The 15,559-nt window shown below is 35.2% G+C and overlaps 1 protein-coding gene across 1 annotated transcript in view; it reads left to right on the top strand.

Moving 5' to 3' along the window:
* BRIP1 (BRCA1 interacting DNA helicase 1) overlaps positions 1–13,895 on the top strand; it is a 199,797-nt gene extending 185,902 nt beyond the window's left edge. The window contains 6 exon segments of the mRNA XM_081585017.1: positions 8,018–8,100; positions 11,270–11,522; positions 11,524–11,597; positions 13,042–13,750; positions 13,752–13,776; positions 13,778–13,895. Of these exon segments, the coding sequence (XP_081441143.1) occupies positions 8,018–8,100; positions 11,270–11,522; positions 11,524–11,597; positions 13,042–13,750; positions 13,752–13,776; positions 13,778–13,852 (1,219 nt within the window). The 3' untranslated portion in view covers positions 13,853–13,895.
* Positions 13,896–15,559: the final 1,664 nt, after the last annotated feature.

The following is a 15,559-nucleotide window of genomic DNA, read 5'->3' as shown; positions in this document are numbered from 1 at the left end:
GGAATCAACAGCAGAATATCTGAAGCAGAAGAATGATTCAGTGAGCTGGAAGATAAAATGGTGAAAATAACTTCTGAAGAGCAGAATAAAGTAAAAAGAATGAAAAGAACTGAGGATAGTCTCAGAGACCTCTGGGACAGTATCAAACGCACCAACATCAAATTATAGGGGTCCCAGAAGAAGAAGAGAAAAAGAAAGGGTATGAGAAAATTTTTGAAGAGATTATAGTTGAAAATTTCCCCAACATGGAAAAGGAAATAGTCAAGTCCAAGAGGCACAAAGAGTCCCATACAGGATAAACCCAAGGAGAAACACGCCAGTTCAGTTCAGTTCAGTTGCTCACTCATGTCTGACTCTGTGTCCCCATGGACTGCAGCACGCCAGGCTTCCCTGTCTATCACCAACTCCCGGAGCCTACTCAAACACGTGTCCATTGAGTCAGTGATGCCATCCAACAATCTCATCCTCTGTCGTCCCCTTCTCTTCCCCGCTTCCATCTTTCCCAGCATCAGGATCTTTTCAGATGAGTTGATTCTTTACATCAGGTGGCCAAAGTATTGTAGTTTCAGCTTCAGCATCAGTCCTTCCAATGAATATTCAAGACTGATTTCCTTTAGGATGGACTGGTTGGATCTCCTTTCTGTTAAAGGGACTCTCAAGAGTCTTCTCCAACACAACAGCATGCTTCAAAAGCATCAATTCTTCAGTGCTCAGCTTTCTTTATAGTCCAGCTCTCACATCCATACATGACTACTGGAAAAACCATAGCTTTGACTAGATGGACCTTTGTTGGCAAAGTAATGTCTCTGCTTTTTAATATGCTGTCTAGGTTGGTCATAGCTTTTCTTCCAAGGAGCAGGCATCTTTTAATTTCATGGCTGCAGTCACCATCTGCAGTGATTTTGGAACCTCCAAAAATAGTCTCTCACTGTTTCCATTGTTTCCCCATCTATTTGCCATGAAGTGATGGGACCAGATGCCATGATCTTAGTTTTCTGAATGTTCAGTTTTAGCCAACTTTTTCACTGTCCTCTTTCATTTTCTTCAAGAGACTCTTTAGTTCTTCTTTGCTTTCTGCCATAAGGGTGATGTCATCTGCGTGCCAAACTAACAAAGACTAAATACAAAGAATATTAAAAGCAGCAAGGGAAAAGCAACAAGTAACATATAAGGGAAACCCCATACATTTAACAACAGATCTTTCAGCTGAAACTCTGCAGGCAGGAAGGGAGTGGCAGGATATATTTAAAGTACTGAAAGGGAAATATTCTACAACCAAGATTACTCTACCCGGCAAGGATCTCATTCTAAATTGATGGAGAAATAAAAAGCTTTTCAGACAAGTGAAAGTTAAGAGAATTCACTACCATCAAACCAGCTTTACAACAAATGTTAAAGGGATTTATGTAGTCAAGAAATACAAGAGAAGGAAAAAGATCTACAAAATCAACCCCAAACAATTAAGAAAATGGCAATAGGAACATATATATCAATAATTACTTTAAATGTAAATGGATTAAATGCTCCAACCAAAAGACACAGACTGGCTGAATGGATACAAAAACAAGACCCATATATATGCTGTCTACAAGAAACCCACTTCAGACCTAAAGACACATGTAGACTGAAAGTGAGATGATGGAAAAATATATTCCATGCAAATGGGAAGCAAAAGAAAGCTGGAGTAGCAATCATCATATCAGACAAAATAGACCTTAAGATAAAGAAGATTACAAGAGATATGGAAGGACACTACATAATGATCAAAGGATCAATCCAAGAGGAAGACATAACAATTGTAAATATCTATGCATCCAACATAGGAGCACCTCAATACATAAGACAAACACTAACAGACATAAAAGCAGAAGTTAACAGTAGCACAATAATAGTAGGAGACTTTAACACCCCGCTCACACCAATGGAAGATCATCAAAACAAAATTAATAAGGAAATACAAATCTTAAATGATACATTAGATGAGATGGATCTCATTGATATCTTCAGGACATTCCATCCAAATGCAGAAGAATATACCTTCTTCTCAAGTGCACATGGAACATTCTCCAGGATAGACCACATCTTGGGTCACAAATCAAACCTCAGTAAATTTAAGAAAATTGAAATGGTATCAAGCATCTTCTCCTACCACAATGCTATGAGACTAGATATCAATTACAAGAAAAAAGCTGTAAGAAGCACAAACACATGGAGATTAAACAACATGTTTCTAAATAACCAACAGGTTACTGAAGAAATCAAAAGGGAAATCAGAAAATTTCTAGAAATGACCGTGAAAACACGACAACTCAAAACCTATGGGATGCAGGAAAAAGCAGTTCTAAGAGGGACGTTTACAGCAATACCACACCACAGTTCAAAAGGATCAATTCTTCAGAAACCTCAAGAAACAACAAAAACATCGAATAGGCAACCTAACTTTACACCTAAGACAACTGGCAAAAGAAGAACAAAAAACCCCAAAATTAGTAGAAGGAAAGAAATCATAAAGATCTGAGCAGAAATAAATGAAAAATGAAAGAAACAGTAGTAAAGATTAATAAAACTAAAAGCTGGTTGTTTGATAAGATAAACAAAATTGACAAACCTTTGGCTAGACTCATCAAGAAAAAAAGAGAAGAATCAAATCAACAAATTGGAAATGAAAAAGGAGAGGTTACAACAGACAATGCAGAAATACAAAAGATTATAAGAGACTGTTATGAACAACTATATGGCAATAAAATGGATAACCTGGAAGAAATGGAGAGATTCTTAGAAAAGTTCAATCTTCTAAGACTGAACCAGGAAGAAATAGAAATTATGAACAACCCAATTACAAGCAGTTAAATTGAACCTGTGATCAAAAATCTCCCAAAAAACAAAAGCCCAGGACCAGTTGGCTTCACAGCAGAAATCTATCAACATTTAGAGAAGAGCTAATGCCTATCCTTCTAAAACTCTTCCAAAAATTGCAGAGGAAGGAACACTTCCAAACTCATTCTACAAGGCCACCATCACCCTGATTCCAAAACCAGATATAGACAACACCAAAAAAGAAAACTACAGGCCAATATCACTGATGAACAATATCACTGATAATGCAAAACTCAACAAAATTTTAGCAAACAGAATTCAGCAACACATCAAAAAGCTCATACACCATGATCAAATTGGGTTTATTTCAGGAATGCAAGGATTCTTCAATATACACAAATCAACCAATGTGATACACCATATTAACAAATTGAAAGATTAAAAACCATATGATAATCTCAATAGATGCAGAAAAAGCCTTTGACAAAATTCAGCACCCATTTATGATTAAAACTCTTCAAAAAGCAGGCATGGAAGGAACCTACCTCAATATAGTAAAGGCCACATATGAAAAGCCTACAGCAAACATTATTCTCAGTGGTGAAAAACTGAAAGCATTCCCCCTAAGATCAGGAACAAGACAAGGGTGTCTACTTTCACCACTATTATTCAACATAGTTCTGGAAGTCCTAGCTACAGCAATTAGAGAAGAAAAATAAAAGGAATCCAGATTGGAAAAGAAGTAAAGCTCTCACTGTTTGCAGATGACATGATACTGTACATAGAAAACCCTAAAGATAGTATCAGAAAATTACTATAGCTAATCAGTGAATTTAGCAAAGTTGCAGGATACAAAATCAATACACAGAAATCCCTTGCATTTCTATATTACTAACAATGAAAAATCAGAGAGAAAAATTAAGTAATCAATCCCATTCACCACTGCAACAAAAAGAATTAAATAAATAGAAATAAAATTACCTAAGGAGACAAAAGAACTGTACACAGAAAATTTTAAGACACTGATGAAAGAGATCAAAGATGACATAAACATATGGAGAGATATTCCATGTGCCTGGATAGGAAGAATAATATTGTGAAAATGACTTTACTACCAAATACAATCTACAGATTCAATGTGATCCTATCAAATTACCAATGACATTTTTCACAGAACTTGAACAAAAAGTTTCACAATTCATATGGAAACACAATAGACTCCGAATAGCCAAAGCAGCCTTGAGAAAGAAGAATGGAGCTGGAGGAATCAACCTTCCTGATTTCAGATTATACTACAAAACTACAGTCATTGAGACAGTATGGTCCTGGCACAAAAAAAGAAATACAATGGAACAAGATAAAAAGCCCAGAAAGAAACCCATGCACCTGTGGGTAGCTTATTTTTGACAAAGGAGGCAAGAATATACAATGGGGCAAAGACAGCGTCTTCAATAAATGGTGCTGTAAAAACTGGGACAACTACACATAAAAGAATGAAATTAGAACACTTCCTAACACCATACAAAAAGATAAACTCAAAATGTATTAAAGACCTAAGTGTAAGACCAGAAACTACAAACTTCTTAGAGGAAAACATAGGCAGAACAGTTGATGACATAAATCAAAGCAATATCCTCAGTTATCTACCTCCTAGAGTAATGGAAATAAAAACAAAAGTAAACAAGTGGGACTTGATTAAACTTAAAAGCTTTTGCACAGCAAAGGAAACTAAGCAAGGTGAAAAGACAACCCTCAGAATGGGAGAAAAATAATAGCAAATGAAACAACTGACAAAGGATTAACCAAAATATACAAGCAGCTCATACAACTCAATACAAGAAAAATAAACAACCCAATCAAAAAGTGGGAAAAAGATCTAAACAGACATTCCTCCAAAGAAGATATGGCTAACAAACACATGGAAAGATGCTCAACATCGCTCATTATTAGAGAAATGCAAATCAAAACTACAATGAGATGTCACCTCACACTGGTCAAAATGGCCATCATCAAAAAATCTATAAACAGTAAATGCTGGGGAGGGTGTGGAGAAAAGGGAACGCTCTTGCACTGTTGGTGGGAATGTAAATTAATACAGCCACTATGGAAGATGGTATGGAGCTTCCTTTAAAAACTAGGAATAAAGCCACCATATGACCCAGCAATCCCACTCCTAGGTATATCCCCTGAGGAAACCAAAATTGGAAAAGACACATTGTTCATTGCAACACTATTTACAATAGCTAGAACATGGAAGCAACCTAAATGTCCATCAATAGATGAATGGATAAAGAAGTTGTACATATACACAATGGACTATTACTCAGCCATAAAAAGGAATGCCTCTGAGTCAGTTCTGTTGAGGTGGATGAACCTAGAACCCTTTGTACAGAGTGAAGTAAGTCAGAAAGAGAAAGATAAATGTTGTATTCTAATGTGTATATACACAATCTAGAAAAATGGTACTGAAGAATTACTTACAGGCAGCAATTCAGAAACAGACATAGAAAATAGACTTGTGGACATGGGGAGAGGGGATGAGAGGGTGAGATGTATGGAAAGGGTAACATGGAAGTTTACATTACCGTATATAAAATAGATAGCCAACAGGGAATTTGCTGTATGGCTAAGGAAACTCAAACAGGGGCTCTGTATCAACCTAGAGGGTTGGGACAGGGAGAGAGATGGGAGGTAAGTTCAAAAGGGAGGGGATATATGTATACTTATGGCTGATTCATGTTGAGGTTTGACAAAAAAGAACAAAATTCTGTAAAGCAATTATCCTTCAATAAAAAAAAAAAAGCAGAGACATCACTTTGCCAACAAAAGTCCATATAGTCAAAGCTACGATTTTTCCAGTAGTCATGTGTGGATATGAGAGTTGGACCATAAAGAAGGCTGAGCACTAAGGAATTGATGCTTTTGAGTTGTGGTGCTGGAGAAGACTCTTGAGAGTCCCTTGAGCTTCAAGGAGATCAAACCAGTCAACTCTAAAGGAAATCAACCCTGAATAGTCATTGCAAAGACTGATACTGAAGCTGAAGCTCTAATACACTGGCCATCTGATGGGAAGAACAAACTCACAGAAAAAGACTCTGCTGCTGGGAAAGATTGAGGACAGGAGGAGAAGAGGGCGACAGAGGATAAGATGATTAGATAGCTTCTTCGACTCAATGGACATGAATTTGAGCAAACTCGGGGATATATTGAAGGACAGGGAAGCCTGGCGTGCTGCATCCATGGGGTTGTAACTAGTTGGACCAACTTAGTGCCTGCATGATAACAAATGCAAGAGAATGAAGTTAGAGCCCTACCTCACACTGTATAGAAAAGTTAACTCAAAATGGATCAAGGGCTAACAAGATGCAGATTTTCTTGACCTTGGATTAGGCAAAGGTTTTTAAAATATTTCAGATCATATATCTGATCAGAGTCTAGTTCCAGAATATATAAAGAACTCTTATAGAGTTCAACAATAAAAAGACTGCAATTTTAATTTTGACCATAATTTAAATACGTATTTCTCAAAAAAAAAAAAGCACATGACCAGTATGCACATGAAAAGATATGCAATATCATTAGTCATTCAGTTCAGTTCAGTCGCTCAGTCGTGTTTGACTCTTTGTGACCCCATGAACTGCAGCATGCCAGGCCTCCCTGTCCATCACCAACTCCCAGAGCCTACCCAAACTCATTAGTCATTAGGGAAATGTAAATCAAAATCAGAGTGAAGTACCACCTCATACCTTTTATGGTAAATATATTGAAAAAGAGGGACAATAACAAGTGTATTGAAGTTATGGAGAAATTGGAAATCTCACGCATGGCTAATGGAAGTGTAAAATTATGTGACTGCATTGGAAAAAAAAATGTGGCAGTTCCTCAAAATTTAAACATAGAGTTTCCATATGAACTAGCAATTCTATTCCTAGGTTTATACTAGAGAGTTTTTTAAAATGTATTTACATAAAAGCTTGTACACAAATATATATAGCAGCATTATTCATAATAGTCAGAAGTGGAAACAATGCAAAATGGTCATTACTTTATGTATAGATAAACAAATTGTGGTATATCCATACAATGGAATATTATTCAGTAATAATATATGATACAAGGACCTTGAAAACATCATGCTAAATGAGAGAAGCCAGACACAAAATGCCATATATTATAAGCTTCTAGTTTATGAAGTGTCCAAAACAGATAAATCTAGGGCTTCCCAGGTGGCGCTAGTGGAAAAGAACCCACCTGCCAATGCAGGAGATAAGAGACACAAGTTTGATCCCTAGGTCAGGAAGATCCCCTGGAGGAAAGCATGGCAATCCACTCCAATATTGTTGCCTGGAGAATACTATGGACAGAGGAGTCTTGTGGGCTACACTCCATGGTGTCACAGAGAGTTGGACACGACTGAAGCCACTTTGCATGCACACATGCATATGGACAGAAAGTAGATTACTGGTTGTCAGGGGTTAGGGGGAATAATCCAAGTAATTTAGGGAGACTAATGGGCATGGGGTTTCTTTTTTGGTGAGACTAAAATATTCTGTAGTAGATTGTGTTATAGGTTGCAGAACCTTGTAAATGTGCTAAAGAACCACTAAATTTTAAAATTTTTAATAATTTTTAAAATAAAACAATTAGCAAATTGGGCCCCACAATCCATAAAAAGAATAATGCACCATAGGCATAGTGGTTATTCTAGGAATGAAAGAAAGGCAAGCTCAATATCTGAAATTTTGCTAGTGTAATCCACCATATTAGCAGTTTAAAAAGAACAACTACATGATTATATCAATTGGTGCAAAAAATTTTTTTACAAACATTCACTTATGATAAAAACTTGTTAAATCAGAATAAAAGTTATCTATATAAAATCTACAGCTAGTATAAGGTAAAAAATATTCTGTGTATGTGAGGAAGATTTGGAAGAAATATTTTTTATAATTTTGACTTTTGAAATAGAATGCATGCAGCATTTTGGGGTATAAGTTATCAGTAGTTGGCAAAAGTAGGGTGTTTTTAAATACACCTACTCTGGTACATTGTACTGAGTAGTTTCTATAAACCTTATTCATAATCATGACTTTGATTAAAGGACACATCATTAATTTTCTCAATCTTCTCTCTGTCCTATTAGAAATTTGACTGTTTTCACTGTTGTATTTATCTTACTTTCTCCCTATTTTTTTAACAGGTGTATTCGACACAAGAATGATTGGGGGGCTCTTATTCTAGTCGATGATCGCTTCAGGAGTAACCCAAGTCGATACATATCTGGTAAGAGTCTCAGCTGGGCTTAGAGTAAGAGTTGGTAGCAAGCTTTAGTAGTTAATGACTTCTATTTTTAAAGACAAAGAATTGGATAGAAAATTTGAATTACTAGATCTAACATGAAAAAATTCACATTGCCTGGAAACCTAGCCTTTTAATGCTTCTATGTTTACAAAAGATCTTTAGAGAGAAGAATCTGATTAGTTCTAATGTAGTATTAATCAATTAAGATCCTTCAGTTTCATCAGAATATGGTTTTGATTTAGTAGCATAGCAGTAATTTATTTAGCATTGTCAGGGAAAAAACTGTCCCACAGAAATTAATTTTTCAAGAAATATTAAGTTTTTACATTTAAGCACACAAGCAATCCATTGGCTGCATAGGATTCTTTCATTTTGGATTATTTGAGTTTTATTGTTGTTTGTTTGTTTAGAAATGCTTCTGTTGTTACAGAGTTTATATTAATCAGACTTACTACCTTCTAAAAAGGAAAAAATGCACCACTGCATACTGCAAGATGAAGTAGATGGTCATTTTTCCCCACTCAAATGAACAAATTACTCTATGCCTATTGTTTTCATCCAATTGTACCACAATCCCTTTGGAATCAATATCAGGAATCTATCTGTTATTAAAGAACTGTTAGAAATACTTGCATTTTTATTGTTAGCTTTAGAGCTAAAAAGTTCGTACCATATTATAAAAAGTGAAATGACGCTAATTTTTTGTTTCAGATTAGCTGTCTATGTATATGTACTCTACTTTTTATATTTCAGAACCTAATCATTATATCTGATTCAATATTAAAACATATCCACCTGGATTGAAGCAGGAAATGCTGCTTTATTAAGCTTTTCTCCTCTTTCCCTGTAGAGCAAGCCATTGAGCTTAGGCCAAGTCATAACCAAAAGCAAATGTTAAGTGCTTATGTTTAGTCAGCAGGTGGAGCTCAGATTCTTTCAAGTGTTCGAAAGCAAACTGACATTTTAGACTAAAAAGCCTTTTTTTAATCACAAGAAGGTCAAAATGAAAGTAATAACTATAATGCTAAAATTTTTAGATTTGAAAATTTTTCATATTTTTATTTGGTATAATTATTTTCCCCAAGCAAACAAAAATCAAAAACTTTAAAGAAATGCATGTTTTAAATATTTTTTGTTTTCAAATCTAGAACTGAAATTTTCACCTCAGATTTGTTGAGAGATTTTTTTTAATTAAACATTTTTTATTATTTTCTGTAAGGTTTTAATTTTTTTCTGAGACTCATAAAGAAGACTGAAATCTTATGTAGGCAGTAACAACATACAGATTCCTTTTGATGACTAATTTTTGTTTAAATTCAATTTGCATAAAAATAGATTGTTAGAAAATCTCCATTAAACAGAAAAACTAAAGGAATATATTTGTAATGAAAGTCTGATTGTTCAAGTTGCTTGATGCTGTCTTATCTTCCTCTCAACTGAAAACACCATACTGAATTTTTAAACTACTCCAAAAGATGATTATAGTTTTAGCAACATCAGCAGAGAATATTTTCTAAAGTCCAAATATCTGAATTTCATTCTGAAGTGGGCCATTGTCCAAAACACCTTATACTGTTAATATGGTTTATTTTTGTGCAGTTTTCTTATGTCACAGGGTCAAATCTTATCCCTTATAACTTGATTATTTATATATTAAAAATAAATATATATATTCATATAGGACATGATTTACCCATAAAATGGTGTTATTCCTTTTACCCAGAATAGTTCAATATATTTGGAATTGGGAGAAGGGAGACAAAAAAAAAAAAGCCTTTGAGACTGTGAAAGTGAGAAAGGCTAAGTGGCTGAGTTGCGTCCTACTTTTTGTGTCCCCACGTACTATAGCTTGCCAGGCTCCCCTGTATATGGAATTCTCCAGGCAAGAATACTGGCGTGGGTAGCCATTCCTTTCTCCAGATCTTCCTGACCCAGGGATCAAACCTGTCTCTCCCGCATTGCAAGCACATTCTTTTACCATATGAGCCACCAGGGAAGCCCAAGAATAGCAGAGCCGGTAGCCATTCCCTTCTCCAGGGGATCTTCCCCACCCAAGGATTGAACCTGGGTCTCCTGCATTGCAGGCAAATTCTTTACCATCTGAGCACCAGGGAAGCCCAAAGTGAAAGCGTTAGTCACTCAGTTGTGTCCAGCTTTTTGCAACCAGATGGACTGTAGCCTGCCAGGACCCTCTGTCCATGGAATTCTCCAGGCAAGAATACTGGAGTGGTCAAGCTATGAGTCGTGCCGTGCAGGGCCACCCAAAATGGATGGGTCACAGTGGAGAGTTCTGACACAACATAGGTACGCTGGAGGAAGGAATGGCAAACCACTCCATGAAAAGTATGATAAGCAAAGACATCACTTTGCCAACAAAGATCCATATAGTCAAAGGTGTGATTTTTCCAGTAGTCATGTATGAATTTGAGAGTTGGACTATAAAAAAGGCTAATTGCCAAAAGAATTGATGCCTATGAATTGTGGTGCTGGAGAAGACTCTTCAGAGTTTCTTAGACTGCACGGAGATCAAACAAGTCAATCCTAAGGGAAGTCAACCCTGAATATTGATTGGAAGATTGATGTTGAAACTGAAGCTCCAATACTTTGGCCACTTGATGAGAAGAGCCGACGCCTTGGAAAAGACCCTGATGCTGGGAAAGATTGAGGGCAGGAGGAGAAGGGGATGACAGAGGATGAGATGATTGGATGTCATCACCAACTCAATGGACATGAGTTGGAGCAAACTCCGGGTGATGGTGAAGGACAGGGAAGCCTGGGATGCTACAGTCCATGGGGTTGCAAAGAGTTGGACACAACTTTGTGACTGAACAATAACAACAATGATAAAATTAAATTTGCCTTTTTCCCCAGTTATTCAGATTGACGAATAATGCATTCCCCTATCTCCATTCTACATCTACTGCCTCTTCCCTCCATCCAGTTGACAATCACTGCATGTAAAGAGAAATGCTACTGATACAAGAGCATATTGTATTTACGAAGGTAAAAAGGCAGGAAAACGGTTGAGAACCATTTTGTATACTCTAAATTCAAAGTAGATTACTTCACCAGAGAAGTTATCTAATTGTTTTTCTTAGTATATCTTCATGAATAACCAAAGCTTCTTTGCTGGGTTTACTTTTTGCCTTAGGACTTTCTAAATGGGTTCGACAGTTGATTCAGCACCATTCAACCTTTGAGAGTGCACTGGAGTCCTTGGCTGAATTTTCCAAAAAGCACCAAAAGGTCATTGCTGTATCCAAAGAAGACAGAAAATCTATACAGGACAATGAGCCTACATTTGGAGTGGCTTGTTCGAAGAATAGTACCTCACCTTATTTTTTAGAAGCAGCAAGCCATTTATCACCAGAATATCCTATGGAAGGTAAAGCAAAAATGTGTCTAAGAACTACCATATCCTAAAATGATAAATAAAAGTCCATCTTTACCAAGAGGCATCATCTCCAAAAAGGAGAAAAGTATGAAAAGTTCTACCCATTTACATTTAGTAGAGAAGTCTCATTATATTCAGTGAAATTATATTTGTTATGCTACAGATTAATGTCCTTAAATATGTTGGTTTGTAATATAAGGTGTTATCATAAAATCATGAAATAGTATAGTGTATTGGAATGGGAACAAACTTTTGTCAGAGACCTATACATGTTTTCTGGTTTTCCATTAAGAGGCTTTGCTACTAACTGTGACCCTCTGAGCAAGTCACTTAACATTTTGAGTCTTAATAGAAGAAGGAATATCTGCCTACCTGTCCCTCCAGGTTGGGTTGTAAAGATCTAATAAGATGATAAATGTCACAACATTGTAAAGAACTATACAAATGGTTATTTTTTCTAAAGGTGATATAAAAACTGACCTAATTTATAGATACTTGTCCTACAGGAATTATTTAAAGACGTGAGAGTCATTTATTCTAAATGATAAAAAAATAATATTTTAAAATATCAGAATATACTAGATTAGAATATAATTTGGAAAATTAGAATATAATTTAAATATATTAGAGTATAATATATCAGGAGTTTGCAAATTATGGCCTATGGACCAAATTTGGCCTGCTCTCTCATTTTGTTAGTAAAGTTTAATGGAATGCAGTCACAGTCAATCACTTACATATAGTACACAAGAGCAGAGTTAAGCAGTTGTATATATTACACCAGAACAGCATAACTGAGTAGCTGCAACAGATACTGTATGACCCACAAAGCCTAAAATATTTATTGTCTGGCCTATTACAGAAAAAGTTTGCTAAACTGTGTTCTATATCATTGGATATCATTTTAATTGTTTTATTTCATATATAATAGTTGTTTAATATATCAGTTTTTAAATACTTATTTTATAGTATATGCTTGTATCCTAACTAAATGTTATAGTGAATTCTAGGCCATTATACTGGTAATCAGGAAACCTAGTTTCTAGTCCAGGTCTGATTACCAACCAATTTTATAACCTCAAGCAAATATCTTAGTCTTTGTGGTTGTCAGTTTCCTTTTTTTTTTTTTTGGTTGTCAGCTACCTTAAGGGAATTAATCTAGGTCAGTTTTTCTCAATCACTGGTTAGTGGATTTTTAAGGCATTTTTACAGCCTCTTTCCTCCTTTACTCAGCCTTCTTTCTTTTCCTTTTTACCCTTCCTTTTCTTGCTCACTTCTGAGGTCCCTGGTGTGGAATTTGATAGTTTATCAGACAGCATTATAACTCGGGCTGGAGACCTAAGATTCCTTTCAGAGTTAACATGTTGTGCTTTACATTCTAAAATGGAAGTCCTGCTACTGCTTGTTATGGGCTCTGAATTATGTATCCTATACAGTTATTTCAGTATTTCTAACAAAAATCACTTTTAATGTAACAATTATTATGTTAGGAGCAGAAAGTTAACACTCTTACACTCTTGTATTTGTAGATGATCCAGAATTATTAGAAGAGTCTGCCCAGGCAGTAGGAGCAGAAAGAATTGTGATTTCCAGATCCACAAGCCCAACCTTCAGCAAACAAACAGACCGAGTTAGCTGGTCTGGCAGTAATTTGGGGCGACAGTATCTTACTGGTATAATTCTGACTGGAACACCTGTGGTTAGGCCATCAGAGGACTGTGCCTCTACTTCTTCCACTTTCAAAACAGAAAAGAAATGTGGAACAGTTTTGCCACTCACTGATAAATATGAGTCCTCATCTCTGACAGTAGATACATCATTTGGAGCATGCCCTCAATCAGAAACCATCGCTCCATTGACAAACGTTGATGCTACTAATCTGAATTCAGAAGATCCAGCAATTCAGTTGTCTGTAGTAAGTGAAGAAGCTGAACCTTCTGCTTCAAATACAGCTTCTGAAACAGAAGCAGAGGATGAATCTATCTATTTTACACCTGAGCTTTATGATCCTGTAGATACAAATGAAGAAAAGAATGAACTAGTTGGAACTGAGAGAGACAGATTGACTCATAGTTCAAATTGCATTTTAACTGAAGATCTTTTTGAAATTAAAACTACAAAAGGAGTGGATTCAGTCAGAGAAATGGAAGCTGAGGACTGCACAGACACAAAGTTGAAAAGACTCATGCCTATTAAAGAAAGTAAAGTTGATGACCTTGGTAGTAATGTAAAAGCAACTCATAAATGAATTGGAACTGGGAAAATACTCAGGAAATGGATATAAAGAACTTTAAACAGTCTCCTTCCAAAAATAAAGATGTGTTCCCTGGTGTTGGGTAATAATAGTTAACTACCAAGCTATAAAAACATACCATCATGCACATATTCAACTATATTGTAAATGATAATTCATATGTTGGATAAGTAGCATGGTTTGGGGTTTTTTTTTTTAGTTTGAGAAGTATTTTTCACTTTAATCCAAAGACTATATTATGTTTAAAAATACAAGTTTTACTACTCTCAAGTTTTAATAAACTGATTCTTAAAAAATATTTTCCTCCAAGAAGTCATCCTCTGCTAAATGCTATATTGAATTAATCAATTTGGAAGATACCTAGTTTCCTAATGCACTTTAAATTTCACAGGAATATTTGTTTTTGTAGTCCTCTTCATCCATTTGTTTTCATACTGATATGTAAAAATTAGTGGCAATCTAATCCAGTCACCTGTGGATCATGTTTCTCTAGATTTTACCTCAGATCAGTCTGAGATTTTCTTTTTTTTAGAAGTCACAGTCTTCTTGAAAAGTATATTGCTATATTAAACTGCCTACTTATAAGTAATTAAGAATTAAGAAAACTACATGCATTTCTAATTGAAATTGTTTTTTGTTCATTAAGCCTAAATCAAGCATGTTTTAAACAAATTGATATAAAATCATAAGATGCCAAATTAAGAATTCCTGATTTTCAGTTCTGATTGTTTAGCTTCATCACCATTGTGGAAAAAAGTGATCTTTTCTAGCTGAAAGGTTTCAATTATGCAACCAAGATAGGAAACTTCAAATATAAATGTAATAAGTAAACCCAAACATGTAACAGTAGCTGAAAAATGTTCTGTGATATCTCAGTAAGCCTTTCTGTAAATTTTGACTCTGTGTTTTTATGAATGAAGCTGTACTTCTGATTAAAAATGGTTATAAAAGAAGCTCTTCTCTGACATCATTCCAAAAATACATTCACCGATCTTTTCCAAGAAACATCTGTTATTCAGTAGACATTTAGGCTTCTTATGAGTGATTTGAATTGAAATTTTATGAGTTGTTCAAGTTGTGGATGTGTTTCATTATTTTCAAGTCAAAATTCTCTGAAGTCAGGTTATCTTTTTATTTGGGACAGTGATTTATTATATATGAATATATTTACTTTCATTTCAATGGCATTTAGATTGAATACAGCTTAATTGTTTCTATAGCATTGGATATTACAACTCTAAGCATAATTCAAAGAAATTTTAATGGATAATTTACCAGTTAAAGATTGTATCTGTAGATTGGGATATATTCAGTCCCATCTAGTATTACATCTTTTTCTTAGGTGATCAGTAAAAAGTTTCAAACACTAGATTAGAACGTAATCTCTAAATTGTTTTGAAAGAGTGAAATCATTTGTCCTCTTTGGCATAGTTTTTAATCCACAGATAAAGGGTAGTGTGATAGTAGGAAAAGTACCAGGTGGAAGGCAAGAGACTTGGGCTCTGTTCTTGGCTCTGACGCTAAAATTTGCTAAGTCATGCCTTTTGGGGAATTAGTTTCATCTGTGAAATGTGTAGTTTGATACTATAAAATCATGCAAATCCCTTTCAACTTTAAAAATCCATAATTTAAAGGAATATGTGTTGATATTTTTTTTTAAACACTCAATAAATATGTATTGCATGGATAAATAAAGTACTCTATCAGCATGGGTGACAATCTGAGGTTACAATGGTGTCTTTCACAAAATTATACCATTCCAGGTTCAATGCATGAGACAAATGCTCAGGGCT

Source organism: Giraffa tippelskirchi, chromosome 3, assembly GCF_054371585.1.
Source record: "Giraffa tippelskirchi isolate mGirTip1 chromosome 3, T2T-mGirTip1v1.2.pri, whole genome shotgun sequence".
NCBI lineage: Eukaryota > Metazoa > Chordata > Mammalia > Artiodactyla > Giraffidae > Giraffa > Giraffa tippelskirchi.
This window is presented reverse-complemented; position numbering and strand designations above follow the sequence as displayed.